Here is a 23,558-nt window from a genome sequence, read left to right on the forward strand (position 1 = left end):
GATGGTTCAACATTCGCAAAACAGTAAATGTAATTCATCATATAAACAAAAGCAAAGACAAAAACCACATGATCATATCAATAGACGCAGAAAAAGCTTTCGATAAGGTACAACACCCATTTATGATAAAAACACTCAGCAAAATGGGAATAGAGGGAACATTCCTCAATATAATAAAGGCCATTTATGAGAGACCTACAGCCAATATCATACTCAATGGACAAAAACTAAAAGCTTTTCCACTAAGATCAGGAACAAGACAAGGATGTCCACTTTCACCACTTCTATTCAATATAGTATTAGAAGTTTTGGCCACAGCGATCAGGCAGGAAAAGGAAATAAAAGGCATACAAATAGGAAAGGAGGAAACAAAATTGTCACTGTTTGCAGATGACATGATAGTGTACATGGAAAATCCTATAGACTCTACCCAAAAGCTGCTCAAACTAATTAATGAATTTGGCAAAACAGCAGGATACAAAGTCAATATCCAGAAATCAAAGGCATTTTTGTATACAAACAATGAATCAGCAGAAGCAGAAATCAAGGAAAAAATCTCATTTGATATAGCAAAAAGAAAAATAAAATATCTGGGAATAAACCTAACCAAAGAGGTAAAAGACCTGTATGTAGAAAACTACACAGCACTGAAAAAAGAAATCAGGGAAGACACAAACAAATGGAAACATATACCATGTTCATGGATTGGAAGAAATAACATCATCAAAATGTCCATACTACCCAAAGCAATATACAGATTCAATGCAATACCTATTAAAGTACCAATGGCGTATTTCACAGTCATAGAACAAACACTTCAAAAATTTATATGGAATCATAAACGAGCCCGAATAGCAGCTGCTCTTTTGAGAAAGAAGAACAAAGTAGGAGGGATCACAATACCTGATATCAAACTGTATTACAAAGCCACGGTAATCAAAACAGCCTGGTACTGGCATAAAAACAGGCACATAGACCAATGGAACAGAACAGAGAGCCCAGAAATAAACCCAACTCTCTACAGTCAATTAATATTCGACAAAAGGGGGCAGTAACATAAAATGGAGTAAAGATAGCCTCTTCAGCAAATGGTGTTGGGAGAACTGGACAGCTACATGCAAAAAAATGAAACTTGAGCACCAACTTACCCCATACACCAAAATAAATTCAAGGTGGATAAAAGACTTAAATATAAGCCATGACACCATTAAAGTCCTAGAGGAGAACATTGGCAAGAAAATCTCAGATATTCCACGCAGCAACATTTTTACTGATATGTCCCCTAGAGCAAGGAATATAAAGGAAAGAATAAACAAATGGGATCTCATCAAAATAAAAAGCTTCTGCATGGCTAAAGAAAACAGTATTAAATTAAAAAGACAACCAACTGTATGGGAAAACATATTTGCCAATGATACCTCAGACAAAGGTTTAATCTCCAAAATATACAAAGAACTTACACGACTCCACTCTAGGAAGACATCGAACCCAATTAAAAAATGGGAAAAGGACTTGAACAGACACTTCTCCAAAGAGGACATACAGAATATCCAGAGACACATGAAGAGGTGCTCAATATCGTTAGCTATCAGAGAGATGCAAATTAAAAGCACAATGAGATACCACTTTACACCAGTCAGGATGGCTATAATAGACAAAGCAACAAACAACAAATGTTGGAGAGGGTGTGGGGAAAAGGGGACCTTAGTTCACTGTTGGTGGGATTGCAGACTGGTACAACCATTATGGAAAACAGTATGGAATTTTCTCAGAAAAATAAAAATTGACCTGCCTTTTGACCCAGCAATTCCACTGCTAGGATTATACCCCAAGAATCCTAAAACATCAATTTCAAAGAACCTATGCACCACAATGTTCATAGCAGCACAATTTACAATAGCCAAGAGTTGGAAGCAACCTAGGTGCCCATCAGTAAATGAATGGATCCAAAAATTGTGGTACATATACACCATGGAATTCTATGCAGCAGAGAGAAAGAAGGAGCTACTACCTTTTGCAACAACATGGATGGAACTGGAAAGCATTATGCTGAGTGAAATAGGCCAGGCATTGAAGGACAAATACCATATGATCTCACCTTTGACAGGAAGCTAAAGAATAAAACAAACAAGCAAACAGAATAAAAACAAAGACGCTGAAATAGAGAACAAGTGGGCAGCGACCAGAGGGGAGAGGGAAGGGAACTTAAGGGGAAAAAGGGGGAGGGATTTTGAGGAACAAGTATGAAAGACACAGAGATGAGGACTGGGGGGGGGAATGGGAGGGAGGGGGGAGACCAGGCGGGGGGGTGGGGTGGGATGGGAGAAATAGATTAAAAAAAAATGTACTTGAAAAGTAACTAAATAAAATAATATTAAAAAAAAAAAGAAAACAACCAAGAAACCTATAGAAAAATGAATTGATGCTCACAATGAAAGAAATGTAAATAGGTCTTAACTATGTACTGAATTTTTCCATGTATAATGTGCAGCCACATTTTTGTATGCATTATAAGTGGGATTATTATACCCCATTACTGCACCCACGTACAATGTACATCCTCATTTTTCCCTCAAAAATTTGGGCAAAAAGGTGCACATTACACATAGCAAAATACTGTACATATGAAAAGATGCTCAATGTCACTCATAAGGAGAAAAAGGCAAATAACAGAAGACAGGATTTCCACTTAACAAGGCTGATCTACTTACTACCATTACTGAATGCCAACTACAACAGTAACAGAACCAATGCAGAGCCCCTGATACAGCACCACCCATCAAGAGACCATCTAACTATCTGATAGCAAGATGACTCTAAATGGACCCATTCTATCTGAAAGGAGCAGCTGTTCATACTGACAGGAATCAACATACAACCCAGATATGGGTTTCCTGAGCATAGGGCCTCAGCCAGCACTACTTATCTAAGGGCTTACAGGGTATTTATTTAGTCCACTAGCATAGGATCCCACAAAAGGCCTTAACAGACCAAGGGACTTACTTTATAGCAAGAGGTGTAGCAGTGCTTGCTGGTCCTATCATATACTACAGCATCCAAAAGCTGCCTACAGGAGATAGTGATAACAAGCTGGCCTGGCACCCAGGTGACCTTGGTAGTCTTTTGGAGTACACTTGCCCAGTAAAGACAGTAAACAGGAATGTGCAGCAGCCACAGCCAGAGGACAGCATGGTCAGGGGCTCTTACTCTTTAGATATGAATCTGGGTCACACAATCAGGTAAGCCACCCAAACCAGGTGCTAGCCAAATATGAAGGTAATCCAGAGAGGTTCTAGAGGGACAAAGATGAACAGTAGTTGTGGCCAGGAGACCAGCTGCAGAAGCTGTAATATATCCTCCCAAAGATCTTATAAATTTCCCCTAGGAAAAGAGGCCCACCAGAATCCTGGAGAAGCTATACCCAAAACATACAGGAAGATGTGGATATAAGCAGTGCATGACAGAGATGTAGTAAATGCTGTGCTGTGTTGCTCAGATGCCCCTCAGGATGAAGGACTTACTCCCCAGATGTTGACAGTGTTACTATAAGTCCTCTCCAGACTGGCCCTTGGCAATTACTTTCTTGTTAATACATTATTTTATTCTTTAAAACAGCATATGTATATCTTTCTTCCCTTTTTACTTGATGACTCATAGGAAAAGTTAACTCCTTCATGAGATGGGTTACAGTCCCTATTCTTAGGAAAGCTTTCAAAGCAGCCAAATCCAACTGGACACCGACTGGACACTGTCTCTCTAACATACTAAGGATGATACTTCAGGATCACTTGAGAATTGAGATGAACAAAATTACCCAAGGATATATGACAGTAAAGTAATACCAGGTTAGAAGGGAGAGTAGGCAGTGGGTAAGGGAGAGAGATTAGAGGGAGGCAAAACAGCATCCTATGAATCTCTGACCTTCAAGGAAACTCAGTATAGCCTTCACAAACTGGACACTGAGTTGGAGAAGTGACCAGAAAAAATTAATTTTACAAGTAATCTAATTCAGTGTTGCTTCAGACAGAAAGAAATCCACAAGCCATAGGCATGTATGTGAAATAATAATACCAAATGAATACTGATCTTCAGAGTTGTCACCAGGTGGGACTAGATGTTCAATTTAACAACATAGCTATTTATTGAACTATTCATAAAACACCCTTTAGAAATACCACATAGGCCAATAAAGAATGGAGAATTTAACACATGTTTTTATCTTCATTCATTCCCAAATCCTACTGAAATGATAGTAAGGGATAGGAATGGGGAAGGCATAAGCACTCAAGGACAAGAAAAATAAAGAAGAAAACACAACAGGAGAGATGTCAACAAAATTTGGGGAGCTGGAAAGCAAATAGATGTGGTAAGTAACACAGCAGAAGAGACAAGGTAACACTACATAAGCAAAAGGGGCAGTCAATTCTAGCCCTGGAATTTCACAAAGGCCCAGGGACCACAGGAGATACATGAGCAGGTGCAACTGAAAACAGAAGAAGTAAGACTCCAAATCCTCATCTTCTTCTTAGGGGGTCAGGCAACTATTCTGCCCCAACCCTGGAAAAATACAAGAGACTTATGGCCTTTACATGCTGTAAATTTCTTACAGTAACAGCAATTCAGCCCAACTTTTCCCTTTAACCCAAATCTGCTTCCCTCCCTTCCCCCAAGTAACACAACAAAGAAAATAAGACCAAAGGCTCTGGGGAAAAAAATTAGAGAAGCTCTGAAGGCAGCAAGGAGGCACTGTAGTGAGACAAGAACTGGAAGTCCCCATAATACACACTGAGATCCCTGCCCTTCCCTTGTGCAGTATCTAGAAAGCTGGCAAAAACTAACACAAAAAGGAAGCCACCCTACAGAAATTCATACACTGACATCAGGATCATCCTAAATGAATAATTATTATCTCCCGAAAGTGAAGCTCAGTACTTGGCAAGTCCCACCCATGACCACAGAACTTCAAAATATGTATTAGCACCTGGCTCTTACCTGAAAACAGACAACCAAGTATCATCAAACTTTTAAAGAAAACCTCTTAAAAGTCAGAGGCCAATACAAAGAAAGAGAAAAAAGAATCTGGAGAGGTAAAAAAAGAAACACTAAGAAAACAGAAAATAATTTTTAAATAAACTATAATTATTACCTCAAAGAAAAGATATTGAATCCATGAGACAAGAACAGGAGACTCCAGGAAAGAATACTTAGAGAACAAGAAAGAGAACTTGGAAATGTAACAGCAGAAATGTTAAAAATTTGGCCATGAGGGTTGTAAGATATGTTGAAGAAATTTCCCCAAAGGTATATCCAGAATCTCTGATGTCTTTCTAAGAAAAATTCCAGAAAGGAGAAAACAAGGGAAATTGTCCATAAAATATTGTGAGAAATTTTTCTAGTAATAAAGTTATTTCTAGATTGAAGAACCAATAGAGTCACCAATATAGTAAATTAAAAATTACCCATATTAGAGTGTATTATCATGATTATTTCAGAATACTTGGAATAAAGAAAATATCCTCAAACTTCCAGAAAAGAAAATAGTCTAATGTAAAATAGCAAAAGTCAGAATGGCACCAGATTCTCATGAGCAGCCCTTGAACCTTAAATGGTGCAATGACTTCAAAAATTCTAAGAAAAACATGATTTCCAATTAGCAATTCTAAGTCCTGCCAAACCACTGATCATTTGCAAGGGTAAAATAAAGACATTTTCAGATAAGATCCCAAAGATTTCTCTTACTGTCCTTTCTTTAAGAAGCTACTAGAGCATGTGTTTCACCCAAATGAGGGTACAATCCAAGGAGGATTATGGGGCACAAAGAATAGGGAATTCAGAGAAGACAAAGGTGAGGGGACTTTCAAGGATAATGGTGAAATGAAGTTCTAGGGTGACAGCTTTTCGACAGGCTGAGAATTACAGCCCAGGCTGCAGAAGACACAGAGGCTCCACAGATGATCTGACATGCTCAGATGTACTGTGAAGCAATACTGCCCTGTAGAAGTGTTGGGGTACATGGTAATGATAAATGTATAAAAAAGTAAGTAAATGAACCCCAGAAAAGCAAATAGTCATATAAGAAAGGAGGTGGGCTCACTTCTAGAGTTCTAATAATGTAAACACTGAACAATGACTTTATCAAAATAGTGCTATCACTATACGGAAACAATAAGTGGAGGAAAAGTAGGGAAAAGAAAGCTAAATCCTACCTGCCATCCTAAAAAGTCAAAGGATAACATCTAAAATTAAAAATTGATAAATATCACTACAGGCATGTTAATTTAAAAATATGAGATTAAATATCAGAAGAAGCAACTGAAAGTTAAAAGTGGCTCCTTCCAAAGAGCAGTTTCTAAGAGTGAAGACAGCTAAGACAGAGGTCCTTTTCCTTTTTACTAAAAGCCATACACTATTTTTTAAATTTTCTTATTTATTTATCTGTAGAGAGGAAGGGAAGAGAAAAGGAGAAAAATATCAATGTATGGTTGCCTCTCGTGAGTCCCCTGCTGGGAACCGGCCTGCAATCCAGGCATGTGCCCTGACTGGGAATTGAACCGCGATGGTGTGAGCTACACCAGCCAGGAAAACCACACACTACTTTATGACTTAAAGTATTAAACTGTTGTATCTTTTAAAAGATTTTATTTATTTGTAGACAGAGGGCAAGGGAGAGAGAGAGAGAAACATCAATGTGTGGGTTGCCTCTCCCACATCCCCTACTGGGGACCTGGCCTGCAACCCATGCATGTGTCCTGACCGGGAATTGAACCCGTGACCCTTTAATGCGCAGGCTGACGCTCAGTCTACTGAGCCACACCAGCAAGGGCTAAAGCGTTAAACTGTTTTAAAATAGCATGACTGTAAAACATACAATACAAATATATGTATTTATATACCATTACATGGTATATAATGCACAACGTGTTTAATGTGCATTGTGTAAAGTGTTTTAACAATAAAACTGAATTAAAATTAAAATATTTGCACAAGAAAATCAGATATTTATATTTTTATGTTTATTGTTTATTTATATTCATATTTCAATTATAACATTTGAGATAGTTAAAACTATACAATCTGGATGCTAAAAATAATTCCAAAAGAAGAGTTATAATTTCTTAAAATCACCACTTTGAAGAAGACCAAAAATTTGAATGTATGTGTTTTAGTATGTTTGCTCTAAAAAAACTGCCTCAAGAATTTATGGTAAGACGGTTCGATTCCTAGTCAGGGCACATGCCTGGGTTACAGGCCAGTTCCCTGCTGGCCAATTCCCAGCAGGGGATGCCCAAAAAAGGCAACTGTACGTTGATGTTTCTGTCCCTCCCTCCTTCCTCTCTAAAGATAAGTAAATAAGTAAAATCTTAAAAAAAAAAAAGAATTTATGGTAAGAAATCAATGACTTGTTAAAATAGATACATGTTTAGGAAAAAATTAAATAAGTAGGTCATAATGGATGACAGGCTGAACCAGTCAACAAAGCTGTAACTGCCTGAAAGAGCCAATGTGATGCTAGACAGCATGATTATATAACACGGAAGTCAGATAATCCCCTCATTATGCTCAACACCAGTTACATTCTTACTAGAAACTCATGCTCAGATCTGGAACTCACAGCTTGAGAAAGATGCAGACAAGTTGGAGTGATATGAGTTAAAAGTAGTTAAAAAGCTCAATACTCAGAAGACCTATGGCAACATCCAAGGTAGCTCATAGTCTGGAGACAGAAAGGCAGGGAAGTAAACTGTCTCCCAGATGCCACACTATAGGATCACCCATATAAAGCTGAGGACCTCTGCTAGAAAAAGATTAAGAGAAAGAGAGAACTAATATATCTAAAATATAAAAGGAAGAACTTAGGTTATAAATAACAGAGTTTCAGAGAGTTCTGGAGATAAACTCGTCAAAAACAAATGAATAGTCTACTTTAATGATCTTGGGGAGGCAGAGAGAAAAGGGAGAGGAATCCATCACACATTTTTCCCAAATGGCACCCACAGGAATGCCAGGGAGTAACTAAGAGTTCTTGAATTCAAAGTTCAGGAATTACACACAAAAAGGAAAACCAGTTTTATCTGTGTTTGTAAAAATGTACCAAGTAAAACTTTAAAGTTGCCTTGTTATCACAAATCTAGTGAAAAATTAGACTGGAAGGACCACTTTGTTTCTTACATCTAATCTTCCACAACTTTACATAAGTAATAGCCTAAAGTCTCAGAAGTTTGCTTAATTTGCAAGTCATCCTATGGTTGTTCCAGAGTTAGCCAGTGTTTAAATTTCAACTCTCAAAAATTAATGAACAAACCATTAGAAATTAATTATTTGATCCAGCCCCACCTCCCTTAGCTTAGAATTAACTGCTTAAGCCCGGATCAGTGTGGCTCAATAGTTGGTTGGGCATCGTCCAAAAAAATGAAAGGTTGCCAACTGGATCCCTGTTTGAGGCACATTCCTGAAATTGTGGGTTTGGTTCCCAGTCAGAGCACAGATGAGAGGCAACAGATTGATGTTTCTCTTACATTAATATTTCTTCCCTCTCTCTAAAAATAAAACATTTTTGTTTTTTTTCAAAGAATTAACTGTTTGAGAAGATAGAGGTATAGGTAGATACACTGTGCCTCCTCACACAACTGAAAGAAAGACAACAAAAAATAACCAAAACTGCCAGAAAATTGAACTGTATGGAAGTCTAACAATCAAGGAGTTAAAAAAGAAACATTTATCCAGACTGGCAGGAGGCAGGCAGCAGGGCCAGAGGGGACTCATGGCAAAGTGGCGGCTGGCAGACCAGAACGGGCAAGGTGGTGCTGGTAGACTGGGCAGTCTCAGATTAGTGTGCAAATAAATCCGGAGGAACAAATGGGAAGCAAGACAGACTGTGCAACCGAGGGTTCCAGTATGAGGAAATAAAGCCTCAAAATTTCTGATTGAAAAAACCTGTGGGGGTTAAGGTAGGAGGAGAAACTCAGCCTCACAGGACAGTTTGTTGGAGAGACTCACAGGGTCCTAGAATGTACAAAAACCCACTCACCCATTAATCAGCACCAGAAGGCCCCAATTTGCTTGTGGGTAGAGGAGGAAGTGACTGAAAGCCAGCTGAGAGCTGAGCAAGCAACACTGTTCATTCTCAGACCCCTCCCCGACAATACAGCAAAGTGGGATGCCCTGCCCTGGGGAATATCTAAGGCTTCACTCTTTACCACATAACAGAAGTGCCAAGACCAAAAAAAAATGTCCCAAATGAAAGAACAGATCAAAGCTCCAGGAAAAAACACAACTAATTGATGAAGAGATAGTGAACCTATCAGATGCACAGTTCAAAACACTGGTAATCAGGATGCTCACAAAAATGGTTAAGTATGGTTGCAGAACTGAGGAAAGAATGAAGGCTATGCAAAGTGAAGTAAAGAAAAATGTACAGGGAACCAACAGTGAAGGGAAGGAAACTGGGAATCAAATCAATGGTTTGGCCCAGAAGGAAGAAATAAACATTCAACCAAAACAGAATGAAGAAATAAGAATTCGAAAAAATGAGGAGAGGATTAGGAATCTCTGGGACAATTTTAAACATTCCAGCAAACAAATCATAAGGGTGCCAGAAGGAGAAGAGGAACAGCAAGAAATTGAGAAAATAATGAAGGAAAACGCTCCCATTCTGCCAAAGGAAATAGACTTCCGAGAAGTCCAGGAAGTCCAGGAAGCCCAAAGAGTAGCAAAGAAGTTAGACCCAAGGAAGCACACACCAAGGTACATCATAATTACATTACCCAAAATTAAAGATAAGGAGAAGCCCTGGCTGGTGTAGCTCAGTGGATTGAGCGTGGGCCTGCGAACCAGACAATCGCAGTTCGAATCCCAGTCAGGGCACATACTGGGGTTGCAGGCAGGTTCCCTGCAGGCCAGTTCCCAGCAGGGGACGCATGAAAGGCAACCATACATTGATGTTTCTCTCCCTCTCTCCTTCCCTTCCCCTCTAAAGATAAATAAATAAAATTAAAAAAAAAAGATAAGGAGAGAATCTTAAAAGCAACAAGAGAAAAGGAGACAGTTACCTACAAAAGAGTTCCCATGAGACTATCAGCTGATTTCTCAAAAGAAAACTTACAGGCAAGAAGGGGCTGTAAAGTATTCAAAGTCATGAAAGGCAAAGACCTACATCCAAGATTACTCTATTCAGCAAAGCAATCATTTAGAATGGAAGGGTAGAAAAAGTGCTTCCCAGATAAAGTCAAGTTAAAGGAGTTCATCATCACCAAGCCCTTATTATATGAAGTGTCAAAGGGACTTATCTAAGAAAAAGAAGATCAAAAATATGAACACTAAAATGATAAACTCACAGCTGTGAATGACTTAACCAAAAAAACAAAAACAAACTAAGGAAACAACTAGAACAGGAACAGAATCACAGAAGTGGAGGGTTATGGGCGTGGGGAGAATGGGGGAAAAGGTACAGGGAATAAGAAGCATACATGATAGGTACAAAACAGATTAGGGGAAATCAAGAATAATATAGAAAATGTAGAAGCCAAAGAACTTATTTGTACGACTCAAGGACATGAACTAAGGGCGGGAAATGCTGTACGGAGGGGGGTGCAGAATGAAGGGGAATAAAGGGGGGAAATAGGACAACTGTAACAGCATAATCAATAAAATATATTACAAAAAAGAATTAACTGACTGATTTTCCATAAACTGAAAAGCTGGACTTATTCCCTCTTTACCTTCAGTGCTGAGAAGAACATGTGGTCCACTGCCATAACTAAGGCTTTTAATCTTCTTTCCACATAAAGCTTCTAGCTTTTTGGGTATAAGTGTACTCTGGTTATCTCCAATTCCTAGACAGTTACTGTAGTTCAGTCCAAATACAAAGACCTAAAAACAAATAGTTCTGTTTGAGTCGTTTGGCTTAAAGTTACACAAAGGCTCTCTTCTTCACTCTGAAAATAAGGCACATTCAAGTTCAATTTAACAGCTCAATAGACAGGGAAAGGCTAAAAAGGTAAAAAAAAAAAAAGTGAACCTCTGCTGACATTACTTAAGTTTCAGAATGTTTAGCTATAGTATGGAACGCAGAGTAGTAAGAATGGAATGGTATTAAATCAAGAAACTGAAAGAAAAGACAAATTATGTCAAAAATGGTGTTCTTTTATTCCCCACCTTTTCTTAATCTTCAAACTGAATGCTTTAAAGCTGATTCCCAAAATAAGTCCTAAAATTAAAATCTGGATTTTGAGAGATTCTTACCTCATCACTGTCAGTAACGTACAGTGCTTCATTGGCTGAGGTGCCAAAGACACATGCTTTCCGAATAGATGCAATTTCCTGAGGTGAAAGCAGAGTGAAGATTGGCCACTTTCCTACATCCACCATGACTCTGGCTTCAGGCAATTCCTATAAATGCACTGACATCCTTGCTGTAACAAACAAAAAGGATTACAAGCAAAAATTAAATAACTACTAAACTAATTTTATAAAAGACACTGCTAATAAAAGAAAAAAAAAAAGCTAATTCCAAACTAAACTATCCACCTTTGGTCAAACAGATTGCTCACTTTCCCCAGCAACACTGTATAATCCTTCCGCCTTCAGATCTAGGCCTTTGCCTATAATGGGAGCGAAACTTTCTACAACCAGTTGTCTTGTCTGTCTTGAGTACTTATAAGGCAGTGGTAATCTGTTATATACATGCTCATATGCAAACAGACAGCAGATAACAGAGGGAAGACAAGTGAACTGGATGAAACCAGGATCTCTCATCAGGAGGGTGAGGGTAGGGTGTGTGTGTTATAAAAATCAGAATCATTATCTCTATCTTCCCACTTTCCCATCGCCACCTCCAGTATGCACTGAAAAACTCCTCACTCCTGTAGAATACCACTGCCACACCAAGCCACTGTTTAACAATGGGAATGGGTCACCCCTCAGATAGTTTAGAGTGAAAATATTAAGAAGCACTAGCCGAAGATTTATTGGATAAAATAAAGTATTATATCCTGGTCCCAATTTATATGATCACATTTTCTACATATACACAGACCATATTTCACACTGAGAAAAGTTATTTGAACGAGGTGAGACAATTCACCCTAATTTTGATGTTGGAGCTGATGGCTTATAGTCTTTATGCAAGTAGTAATTCGCTTAAGCAGTACCCAATAAAAAGTAGAGTGATGTACAAAGTCCCTTAAAACTTTAATTTGATATGTTTAAGGAGTTTTACACAAAGAATCCTGGTCATGGCTTCAATTCTTCCAGGGTTAAAAAGTATTTCCAGAAATTACAGGGGGCAGCACAAGCAAAAAACTCTATTGTGCCAAGTGAATTTCCATTCTGGCTCTCAGCTCTGGAACCTGAAATAGAACCAAACAGTTGGTAAATACAACCACAGTTCCCTAGGAAGATACAGAACCCCTGAAGTTCCTTTCTATTCACTCTCTTCTCAGACCTCTAAAAATAGCCAAGAGAGGCTGGCTGAAGACCAAGATCTTTTTCTGGCTCCAGCACTCATGACAACACTAAAAGTATGCCTCAAAGCTTGAGCATACTCAGCCAAGGCCTCAGTTTCCATCATCCAGGGAGATTTTTTACCATCGGCACCAATTTAGATGACAAGAATCAGATGCCTGCTATGCCCGAAGTATCATATCACATATTCAATAAACTTAATACACTATTCTCTGTCACTGCACATCCAGCCAGATTTCTGGAATAACATTTGAATGTTCTGAAAATTGTGCATGCAAGAGTGTGTATATATGTGTGTTGGAGGGAACAGGTAAAGGATTTAGGGAAGGGTAAAAGCTAATATATAAACATGTTTAAAAAATTTTGTTTCAAACAGTACAAAAGAGTATAGGAAAGTAAGTCTCCCTACCCTCCCTTTCAGACCCTCTCCTCAAAAGCAACCACTGTCAGTACTTTCCACTCATTCCAGAGATAGCACAGATTTACATTAGTATTATATGTAGGTGTGTGGAAGGTGTCCCCTCCCACTTAACAGCACATCTTGCAAATCATTCTATATTAGCACATGTAGACCTACTTCATTTCTTTTTCAGTGGTACTACAGAGCATTCCATTACATAGATTGAACAATTAACCTGTTTCCACTGGGACATTTAAGTCATTTTCAGTCTTTTGCTTACATAAATAGTACTGCAGTTACTATTTGCATATATTATTGTATATATCTATCTTTTTAATACATAAATTTCTAAGGTAAACTCCTAGAAATGGAACTGCCAGCTCAAAATTAAATAGCTGGTTTACCTTTAACAGCTATTTCAAGTTGTTCTCTATTAAAGTAGTACCGACATATAAAATAACCATCCATCTATGTCAGCACCTGTTTACCCACACTCTTATTACACAGTGTATTATCATGGGTCTTAGTTTTGTTTAAACTTCAATTCCTCCTATGATGAATGAAGTTGGGAATCATTTTTAGAAATAATCACAATAATAGCAACAATAACGAATATTTCTTCAGCCCTTTACACCAAGCACTATTCTAAATATTTTACATTTATTAATCATTTAATCCTCACTTTAGAGATGAGAAAACTGAGGCAAAAGGATACTAAGAATTTGCTCCAACTAGTAAGTGACAGCATGAAAACCTAAAGCCCTGCAGCCTGGAGCCACCATGTGCATTCTTCACCTGTTGGGCTCACATGTTTAAGAGCCCATGTGCTGTCCTTTTATATGAAGTTCCTACTTTTCTACTAGACTGTTTTTCTTTTTCTTCATTATAAGTGTTCATTGTATGATAAGAAGATTGTTTTAAATATTTTAGAAGTAACAAAAAGATGCCCCCAAATGGCCTGCTCTGTGCCTCTTACAAAACAGGCAAGGAAGAGTCACAAGAAGTAAAACAGTGTACATGTCTAGGAAGTCAAAAAATTCCAAGAAAATCCAGAAGCATATTTTCCTAGAATATGAATCAACCATATCAGAGTTAGTCTTCAAAATTTAATATTTTCTGTTATATAGAATTGAATTTGAAATAAATAAAGAGGGGGAGAAGACATAAAATTAATTAGCCATAATATAAGATTTACCATCTTTAAAATCATAACACAAAGGGATATTACCATTCAACATGTAATTTTCTGAGAGCAGTACAATTATTCTGAAAGTGTTAAACAGTTACAGGCAACTCTGCCTCAAGGGTTTGGCAATCCACTGAAAAATCAAGGTAACTTTCTTTTTTTTAAATTACTAAGCCTGTTTTTTTTAAAAGACTGTATTTATTTATTTTTAGAGAGAGGGAAAGGGAGGGAGGAGGAGAGGAAAAAAAGCATCAATGTGTGGTTGCCTCTCATGTGCCCCCTACTGGGGACCGGGCCCACAACCCAAGCATGTGCCCCGACTGGGAAACCAACCGGTGACCCTTTGGTTTGCAGGCTGGCACTCAATCCACTCAGCCACACCAGCCAGGGCCAAGCTAACTTTCATAATGATAGCTTACTATATGAACTGAGTATACCCATATTGCTAAATTACTTGATGCTTTATTTTACAAGATATTTCTCCAAAGACTTGTAATTTAAGAGTCAATACCCTGACCAGTGTGGCTCAGTTGGCTGGCCCACAAAGTGAAAGACTGCAGGTTGATTTCTGATTAGGGCACATGCCTAGATTGCAGGTTCCTCCTGGCAGGGCACGGGTGAGAGGCAACTGATCCATGTTTCTCTCTCACATCAATGTTTCTCTCCCACCCTTACCCTACCTCTAAAAAGAAATCAATAAAATCTTTAAAAAAGAGAGTCAATACAAAAACCAAGTCATATATCTTCCATGTCCACACCCATCATAGAAGCAGAAAGTATCACCAATAATGTGGTGGGAAGGATTGGGAGTCCTGAGGCCTGTGTTTAGTTACAGGTTTATTTTCAACTACTTTAATCAATCAGAGTGGCATGCCACTTGCTTTTCCAAGCCTGGGTTTCTCAAAAATATGTTTTGTAAAAAACTATAAGTATATGTTCAAGATGAAATAAAACAGCTATGGGGGAAAGCAGGAGAATGACAAGGGCAGTATGTTGGTCAAGCAAGTATTTAATAATTTCTCCTAATAACACAAGCAAACAAAGAACAAACTAACAATGATCAAGAATCTGCTTTGTTGTAGACACTGTGTTAGGTAGCTTTATATACACTGTTTCATTTAGTCCTCACAATGCTCTTATAAGGAAGAAACCATAACCCATTCTCAGCAACAGATGAGAAATGAGACTCAAAGGAAATAATTTCCCAATATCACAGAGCATTAAGTGGCACAGTCAGGATTCAACCCCCACCTCTCTCATTCTTCTTACAGAAACATCAATCCTGAACTTTCCAATGCCTAAACTTCTCCAATATTACTTCTGTACAACTTTAGCCTCGTAAATGTACACCAGCATCCAGTTTTCAAATGCTTTAAGTATAAAAAGCACTTCCCAAAAAGAATTTTCCAATATGCTTCTCTCTAAATTTGCCTGGTTAAACCTTGCGACTGTTATTCATTCCTTCATTCTTCTAAAAGCCATTGGGAGGACGACCCTAGAAACCAAATGTGACCTTTGTCCTCAGGGGTGCATAAGACTGTCTGAGCGCAAGGTGCATCCCTAGGCTATGGACTGCTAAGGTATAAAAATGTCTTCATTTATGCTTAACCTGGGCAGTTGATGACATGAACAGGTGACCCTCAGAATTCAGGCAAGGTTCTCCAAAAGGCTCTTTGGAGATATTAAAATCCAGAACGTACTATGTTATACAGAACAGCATATCACAGTCTCGAGCTTAGGGATACAGCACGTATTTCCTGAAGCAGCACAATGTGAATGTAAATGTAAATACCACCAGAATTTTCTAATTAACACAAAATTGCCACTATCACCATTATAATGAAATTATTGTGGTGAGATGTTTAATTACTTCATTTTCCTTGGAGCAGAGGCAACTTTGCTAGTGTTAGGGAAATCATACTAAGTATCATAATTCTTTCAGTTTCAGACTTAATATTTGACCATCTACCACAAAACTATAAAGAGTGTATACGAGTGAGTCTAAAAACTAAAACAGGTGTAATCACTAAAAATTAACTAGCTCAATCTGTTACGAAATCTCTGTCAGACTTAAGAACCTTGTGGCTGACCCCAAAACCCAAAATCTATCACAAGAAGAGCAGCAGTAGGATAGCTCTGATATCTTATGACATTTACTAGATTTGCCTGAATATGAAATAGACATATTAACAGTTTTGTTCTAATTGTATGGATTCTACTTTAAAGGAATAAAAATATAAACTAAATTTCATTTTAGTCATTACTCCAGAGGGTGTCAAAAATTAGATACTTCAAATAGTATCAAATAGTACCTATTCTCACGTTAAAAACAAAACATTCCACAAAAACAAATATACCCTGTAAGGCTTACCTATGTTGTAAAATAGTATGAACAACACGACTACAATATTTTAAACTATAATATATACACAAAAGTATATATAAAACCAAAATGTATTTCCTGGAGAGATTAGAGGTGACATGTTCTTTCTCTGTATTGTTTAAATATATTCCAAATTTCTACAACAAAATATTTTGTGACCAAAAAATAAACAAATATTTTAAATGAAAATAAAAGCTTGGTTATTTGAATAATGTTTACCCTAAGCTGTTGAAAGTTTTAGAAGGGGAGTTCCGGCCAAGATGGAGGCGTAGGTAGAAATCCTTCGCTTCCTCACACAACCAAAAGGAAGATAACAACCAATCTAAAATCAATTAACAACCAGAAGTGCCAGAATATCAAACTGCTTGGAACTCCAACAACCAAGGAATTTAAAAAAAACAACCACAATAACCAGACCATAAGGATCCGCCCCCAGACCACGTGGGCAAGGCCAGCTGAGAAAAACAAAACTAGGCAGTGGACTCTGGCGAGGTGGTGGACCACGTGGGAGGAACTGGCTGAAGGCAAAACTGAGACTCAGAGCTGACTGTGGCCTATAGCAGTTGCCACGGTGGGAGACACCCCCAGTCTCACAGGAGAGTACATTGGAAAGCAGGCTAGAGACCCACTTAGAGAGCTGCATTGTTCCCTCTCTGGCCCCTCCCCCACAGGCAGTGCCAAAGCCCAGCAAAGAGGGTTGTCCTGCCTGGAGGAATACCTAAGGCCTTGCTGCCCCCTTACAACTTATCAGGTGCACCAAGACAAAGAAATATGGCCCAAGTGAAAGAACAGAGAAAAACTTCATAAAGAGAGCTAAGTGATGAGATAGCCAACATATCTGGTAGAGAATTTAAAGCCCTGGTAATCAAAATGCTCACAGAACTAATTGAGCTTGGTAAAAAAACAAATGAAAGATATCCAAAATGAAATAAAGCAAAATATTCAGGGAACCAAGAGTAACAGCAAGGCAATCTGGACTCAAAGCAACAATTTGGAACAAAAGGGAAAACTAAACATCCAAATGGAACAGAATGAAGAAACAAGAATTCAAAAAAGTGAAGAGAGAGTTATGAACCTCTGGGACAAACTGAAACATTCCAATATCCTAATTATATGGGTGCCAGAAGGAGAAGAAAATCAGCAAAAAGTTGAAAACTTATTTGAATAAATAATAGAGAACTTCCCATATCTAGAAAAAATAGATTTTCAGTAAGTCCAGGAAGCCCAGAAAGTCCCCAAAAAGTTGGACCCAAAGAGGGACACATCAAGGTACAGCATCGAGTTACCCAAGATTAAATATAAGGAGAGATGCTTAAAGCAGCAAAAGAAAAGGAGACAGTTACCTACAAAGGAGTTCCCATAAGGCTGAGTTGATTTCTCAAAACAACCCTTGTAGGAAAGAAGGGGATGGAAAGAAGCATTTGAAGTCAGAAAAGGCAAGGACCTATATCCAAGATAATTATATCCAGCAAAACTTTCATTTAGAATGGAAGGGCAGCCCTGGCTGGTGTAGCTCAGTGGATTGAGCGAGGGCCTGCGAACCACACAGTTGTGGTTTGATTCCCAGTCAAGGGCACGTGCCTGGGTTGCAGGCCAGTTCCCAGCAGGGGACTCACGAGAGGCAACCATACATTGATATATCTCTCCTTCTCTCCTTCCCTTCCTCTCTAAAGATAAATGAAAAAAAAAAAAAGAATGGAAGGGCAAATAAAGTGCTTCTCAGATAAGGTCAATCTAAAGGAGGTAATCATGATCAAGCTCTTATTATATAAAATGTTAAAGGGACTTATCTAAGAAAAAGAAGATAAAAAATATGAACAGTGAAAGGACAGCAAACTCACAACTATCAACAAATGAACCGAAAAGAAAAACAACGAAAATAACTAAGGTAACAATAGAATATGAACAGAATCAGAGAAATGGATATAACATGGAAGGATTTCAGTGGGGAGGGGGAAGGGAGGAATGGGGGGAAAGGGACAGGGAAGAAGAAGCATAATTAGTAGGCATAAAATAGATGGAGAAAGACAAAAAATGGTATAGGAAACAGAGGACTTAAAGAACTTATATGTACAATCCATGGACATAAACTAAGGGGCAGGGAATGCTGGAGGGTTGAGAGAGCAGGGTGGAGAGGGGATAAAGTGGGAAAGCATAATCAATACAAAATACTTTTTAGAAATTTTAAAAGATATTCTTGCATAAAGTTCACAATCTATGGTGGCAAGGTGTTCCATACAAATCTGCAAAAATAAACTATTCATATAAAATTAAATGTAGAAAATGGGAATGTAAAATGATGCAGCCAATGTAGAAGACATTACCACAGTTCCTCAAAAGATTAAACATAAGACTACGGTGATCCAGCAATTTCACTTCTACTATATACCCAAAAGAACTGAAAGCAGGGACACGATCATATAGCTGTACATCATTATTATTCACAATAGCCAAAAGGTGGAAAACCCAAATATCTACTGACAGATGAACAACACCTGAATAATATTCTATTGTATGTAGACAGCACATGGATAAACGAAATGTGCTATCTACATAAAATAAAATATTATTCAGCCTTGTAAATGAAATTCTGACACATGCTACAATAGGGATAAACCTTGAAGACATTATGCTAAGTGAGATAAGCCAGACACAAAAGGACAAAAATTGTATGATTTAATTTATATGAGATACCTAGTCAAATTCACAGAGATAGAAAATCTCTATGAACATTAAGATAAATGTATAATGTGAATAAAATAACAGCATAATAATTCTTTTACTGACGATGACCCCAAATACCAAGAATGCTGGGGGAAAGTCATAAAGAACAATACAATCATGGCCCTTGCCTCTGAGAAGCTTAAGGTCTAAAATTTATTTTTTTTAATATATTTTAGGGGGCTTTCAAAATGGTGATGGAGTAGGATGGAGCAGATACCAGTTCCTAGTACAAAAGGGAGAGAAACCTGTCCGATTGGAAGTGGAGAAGCCAGCAAGGCAGCAGTTGCCAAGCATATATGAAAGGGACCAGAAACCTCGACGGTCACAGAGGAACCAGACAGTAGGGAGACAGCAGTCGTACAGTAGTCTTGGGGACGGAGCAAAGAGGAACAGCAGGGATCTCCGCTGCTGCATGGTTGGGGGGCCAGCGCCCAGCGGCGAGTGCCCAACGATGCCTGGGCCAACGTTCAGTGCCCAGACGGCTCCCTCCCTGGGATTTTTCGGCCAGGGCTGGACAAGTGGCCCAGGCAAAGAGGAGCAAAAGAGAATTTCAGCCTGCCCACAGTTCGGTGGACTAAGTGCCTGACTCGTAGTGTATCTGGGTGAGTGCCGGACTGCTCCTGAGACAACGTCCAGCGCCCAGACTGGTCCCCTGAGCAGCTCCCTCCCTAGTATTTTTCGGTCCGGACCTGCCAAGTGGCCCAAACAGAGAGGAACAGAGGGCATTTCAGCCTGCGCACAGTTCGGGGGTCCAGCGCCTGGTGCGCAGTGTGTCTGGGTGAGTGCCTGATGGCGCCTGGGACAGTGTTCAGCACCCAGACTTTCTTCCATTCCCCTACCTTTTTTTTCTTCTTCCTTTTATTTATTTCCTTGTCTTTTCTTTCTTTTACCCACAAGAGTCACAACCAACTTGAAAATACGAAAAGACCAGAGCTGGACCCATAGAAGAGGCCTCCCAATAGTAGAGTCAGAGAGACAAATGGCACTTTGCTGTACAAGAGAAGCCAAAAATTGCTGCATATTTGAGTAGGTGGAAGCAGAGAACGACAGGATAAGCGAAAGAGAGACTGCACCACTGAAATTCACAGGCATTCCAACACAGAACTTCACACCATAAACCCAGGGTGTCAAAACAGATTAATGTAAGAAGCTGAGGCTAACAAGAAGAGTCTCACAAACAATATTTTTTACAATATTGGAATACAAGTGAAGTGAGAAAAGAAAAATTAAAATACAATAGGATAGAGAAAACCAGTCAAAATGCAATTAAACAAACAAAAGACAAATAAAAGTAAACAGAAAGAAAAGATGAGGGGAGGCAAAGAAACAATCCCCAAATGAAAGGAACCCTCACAAAGAGTGTTAGATGAAATAGAGGCAAGTCAACTATCTGATACTGAATTCAAAGCACTGGTTATCAGGAAGTTCAAAGAGCTCACAATCAGCTACCAGAAACTACAGGGGAGCTATAATGATCTCACCGCTAACTGTATCAAAAGGAAAAAGGAAATGGAAACTATTAGCAAGGGCCAAGAGGAAATGAAGAATACAATTTCTGAATTGAAAAACACAGTAGAAAGCATTAAAAATAGGGTAGATGAGACAGAAGATCGGATTAGTGAGTTGGAGGACAAAGTAGAAAGCATCTCACAGAAAGAACAGGAAAGGGAAAAGAGGCTCAGGAAGAATGAAGAGGGATTAAGAGAAATGCAAGACAATATGAAACATAATAATATCCAAATAATAGGAATACCAGAAGCAGAAGAAGAAGAACAAGGGATAAAAAACATATTTGAAAGAGTAATGAGAGAAAATTTCCCTAATTTGATGAGAGAAAAAGTCACACAAATCCAGGAATCACACAGAATACCAACCAAGAGGAATCCAAGGAGGCCCACTTCAAGACACATCATCATTAAAATGGCAAAATTCCAAGACAAACAGAGAATCTTAAAGGCAGCAAGGGAGAAAAAAGGAGTAACATACAAGGGAACTCCAATAAGGTTAGCTACTGACTTCTCAATGGAAACACTCCAAGCCAGAAGAGAATGGCAAGAAATATTCCAAGTAATGAGAAACAGAGGCCTACAACCAAGGCTACTTTACCCAGCAAGGCTCTCAATCAAGATAGAAGGACAAATAAAGAGCTTCCAAGACAAAAGAAGTCTAAAAGAATTTGCTGCCACCAAGCCAGCTCTACAAGAAATACTAAAAGGACTGCTTTAAGGAAAGGAAGGAAAAACGACACACACAGAGGAACACAGGTACAAAAATGGCAATGAATAAGTACCGATCAATAATAACCTTAAACATAAATGGATTAAATGCTCCAATCAAAAGACACAGAATAGCTGCATGGATAAGAAAGCATGAACCACACATATGCTGCCTAAAAGAGACCCACCGCAGGACAAAGACCTACACAGACTAAAAGTGAAAGGCTGGAAACAAAATTTCCAAGCAAACAGACAAGAAAAAAAAGCTGGGATAGCAATTCTCACATCAGACAAAATAGACTTCAAAAAAAGAGCCATAAAGAGAGACCCAGAAGGTCACTTCATAATACTCAAAAGAAGAATCCACCAAGAAGACATTAACATCATAAATATATATGCACCCAACATAGGAGCACCCAAATATTACAAGAAAATCTTAGAGGAATTCAAGAAAGATATAGACAGCAACACAATTATAGTAGAGGATTTTAACACCCCACTATCAAAAATGGACAGATCTTCCAAACAAAATATGAACAAAGACATTGCGGCATTAAACAACACCCTTGATGAAATGGACCTAACTGATATATACAGAGCCCTTCATCCCAAAGAAGCTAAATACACATTCTTTTCAAATGCACATGGAACATTCTCAAAGACAGACCCCATGATAGGACACAAAACAAGCCTCAACAAATTCAAGAATATTGAAATCATACCAAGCATTTTCTCTGACCACAAGGTACTGAAACTGGAAACCAACCCCGAAGGAAAAAACCCAAAACAACCAAAATCATGGAGACTGAGTGCTATGCTATTAAACAACGAATGGGTCAAGAATGAAATTAGGGAAGAAATCAAGAAGTTTCTGGAAACAAATGAAAATGATCTCACAACAAACCAAAACTTATGGGACACAATGAAGGCAGTCCTGAAAGGGAAATTTATACCAATACAGGCCTACCTAAAGAAGATAGAAACATTTCAAAAAAACAACTTTACTCTACACTTGCAAGAACTGGAGGAACAACAACAAAAACAGCCCAGAGCAAGTAGAAGGAAGGAAATAACCACCATCAGAACAGAACTAAATGACATAGAGACTAAAAGTACAATTCTAAAGATCAATGAATCCAGGAGTTGGTTCTTTGAAAAAATAAACAAAATAGACAAGCCTTTAAGTAGGCTCATCAAGAAAAGAAGGGAACGGACACAAATAAACACAATCAGAAATGAAAGAGGAGAGATTACAACTGATACCACAGAAATAGAAAGGATTGTAAGAAATTACTATGAAGAACTGTATGCCAAGACATTTGAGAACCTAGGGGAAATGGACACAGTTCTAGAAAAATATAATCTCTCAAAACTCAATGAAAAAGAAGTAGAAAACCTGAATAGACAAATTAACACCAAAAAAAAAATTGAATCAGTAATCAAAAAACTCCCATCACACAAGCCCTGGACCAGATGGATTCACAGGAGAATTCTACAAAGCATTTAAGGAAGAGCTAACCCCCATTCTTCACAGACTAATCCAAAAAATCCAAAAGGATGAAAAACTCCCAAACTCCTTTATGAAGCCAGCATCATCCTAATTCCAAAAGCAGATAGAGATACAACAAAGAAAGAAAACTTCACGCCAATATTACCGATGAACATAGACGCTAAAATTCTCAACAAAATATTTGCAAATCCCATCCAACAATATATCCAACAAATTATACACCATGAACAAGTGGGATTCATCCCAGGGATGCAAGGATGGTTCAACATTTGCAAATCAGTAAATGTAATTCATCACATAAACAAAAGCAAAGGCAAAACCACATGATCATATCAATAGATGCGGAAAAAGCTTTTGATAAGGTACAACACCCATTTATGATAAAAACACTCAGCGAAGTGGAAATAGAGGGAGCATTCCTCAATATAATAAAGGCCATATATGAGAGACCTACAGCCAATATCATACTCAATGGGCAAAAACTAAAAGCTTTTCCATTAAGATCAGGGACAAGACCAGGATATCTACTTTCACCACTTCTATTCAATATAGTTTTGGAAGTTTTGACCACAGCAATCAGGCAGTAAAAGGAAATAAAAGGCATCCAAATAGGAAATGAGGAAACAAAACTGTCCCTGTTTGCAGATGACATGATAGTGTAAATGGAAAATCCTATA

The 23,558-nt window shown here is 38.3% G+C and overlaps 1 protein-coding gene across 9 annotated transcripts in view; it reads right to left on the bottom strand.

Moving 5' to 3' along the window:
• RCBTB1 (RCC1 and BTB domain containing protein 1) overlaps window positions 1-23,558 on the bottom strand; it is a 90,487-nt gene that overhangs the window by 54,111 nt on the left and 12,818 nt on the right. For 5 of the 9 annotated variants that reach the window (XM_053665389.1, XM_053665388.1, XM_053665382.1 and 2 more), the window contains 2 exons: window positions 11,242-11,411; window positions 10,719-10,869 (listed from right to left, as the gene is read on the bottom strand). In XM_053665389.1, coding sequence (XP_053521364.1) covers window positions 10,719-10,869; window positions 11,242-11,367 — 277 coding nt within the window. In that variant the 5' untranslated portion in view covers window positions 11,368-11,411. Of the gene's footprint in view, window positions 1-10,718; window positions 10,870-11,241; window positions 11,412-12,082; window positions 12,172-12,217; window positions 12,348-23,558 lie in introns of those variants that run through there. The other 4 variants (XM_053665383.1, XM_053665384.1, XM_053665386.1 and 1 more) reach the window with 3 other exon arrangements.

Source organism: Artibeus jamaicensis, unplaced genomic scaffold (genome assembly GCF_021234435.1).
Source record: "Artibeus jamaicensis isolate MK-2021 breed Jamaican fruit bat unplaced genomic scaffold, CSHL_Jam_final contig_410, whole genome shotgun sequence".
NCBI lineage: Eukaryota > Metazoa > Chordata > Mammalia > Chiroptera > Phyllostomidae > Artibeus > Artibeus jamaicensis.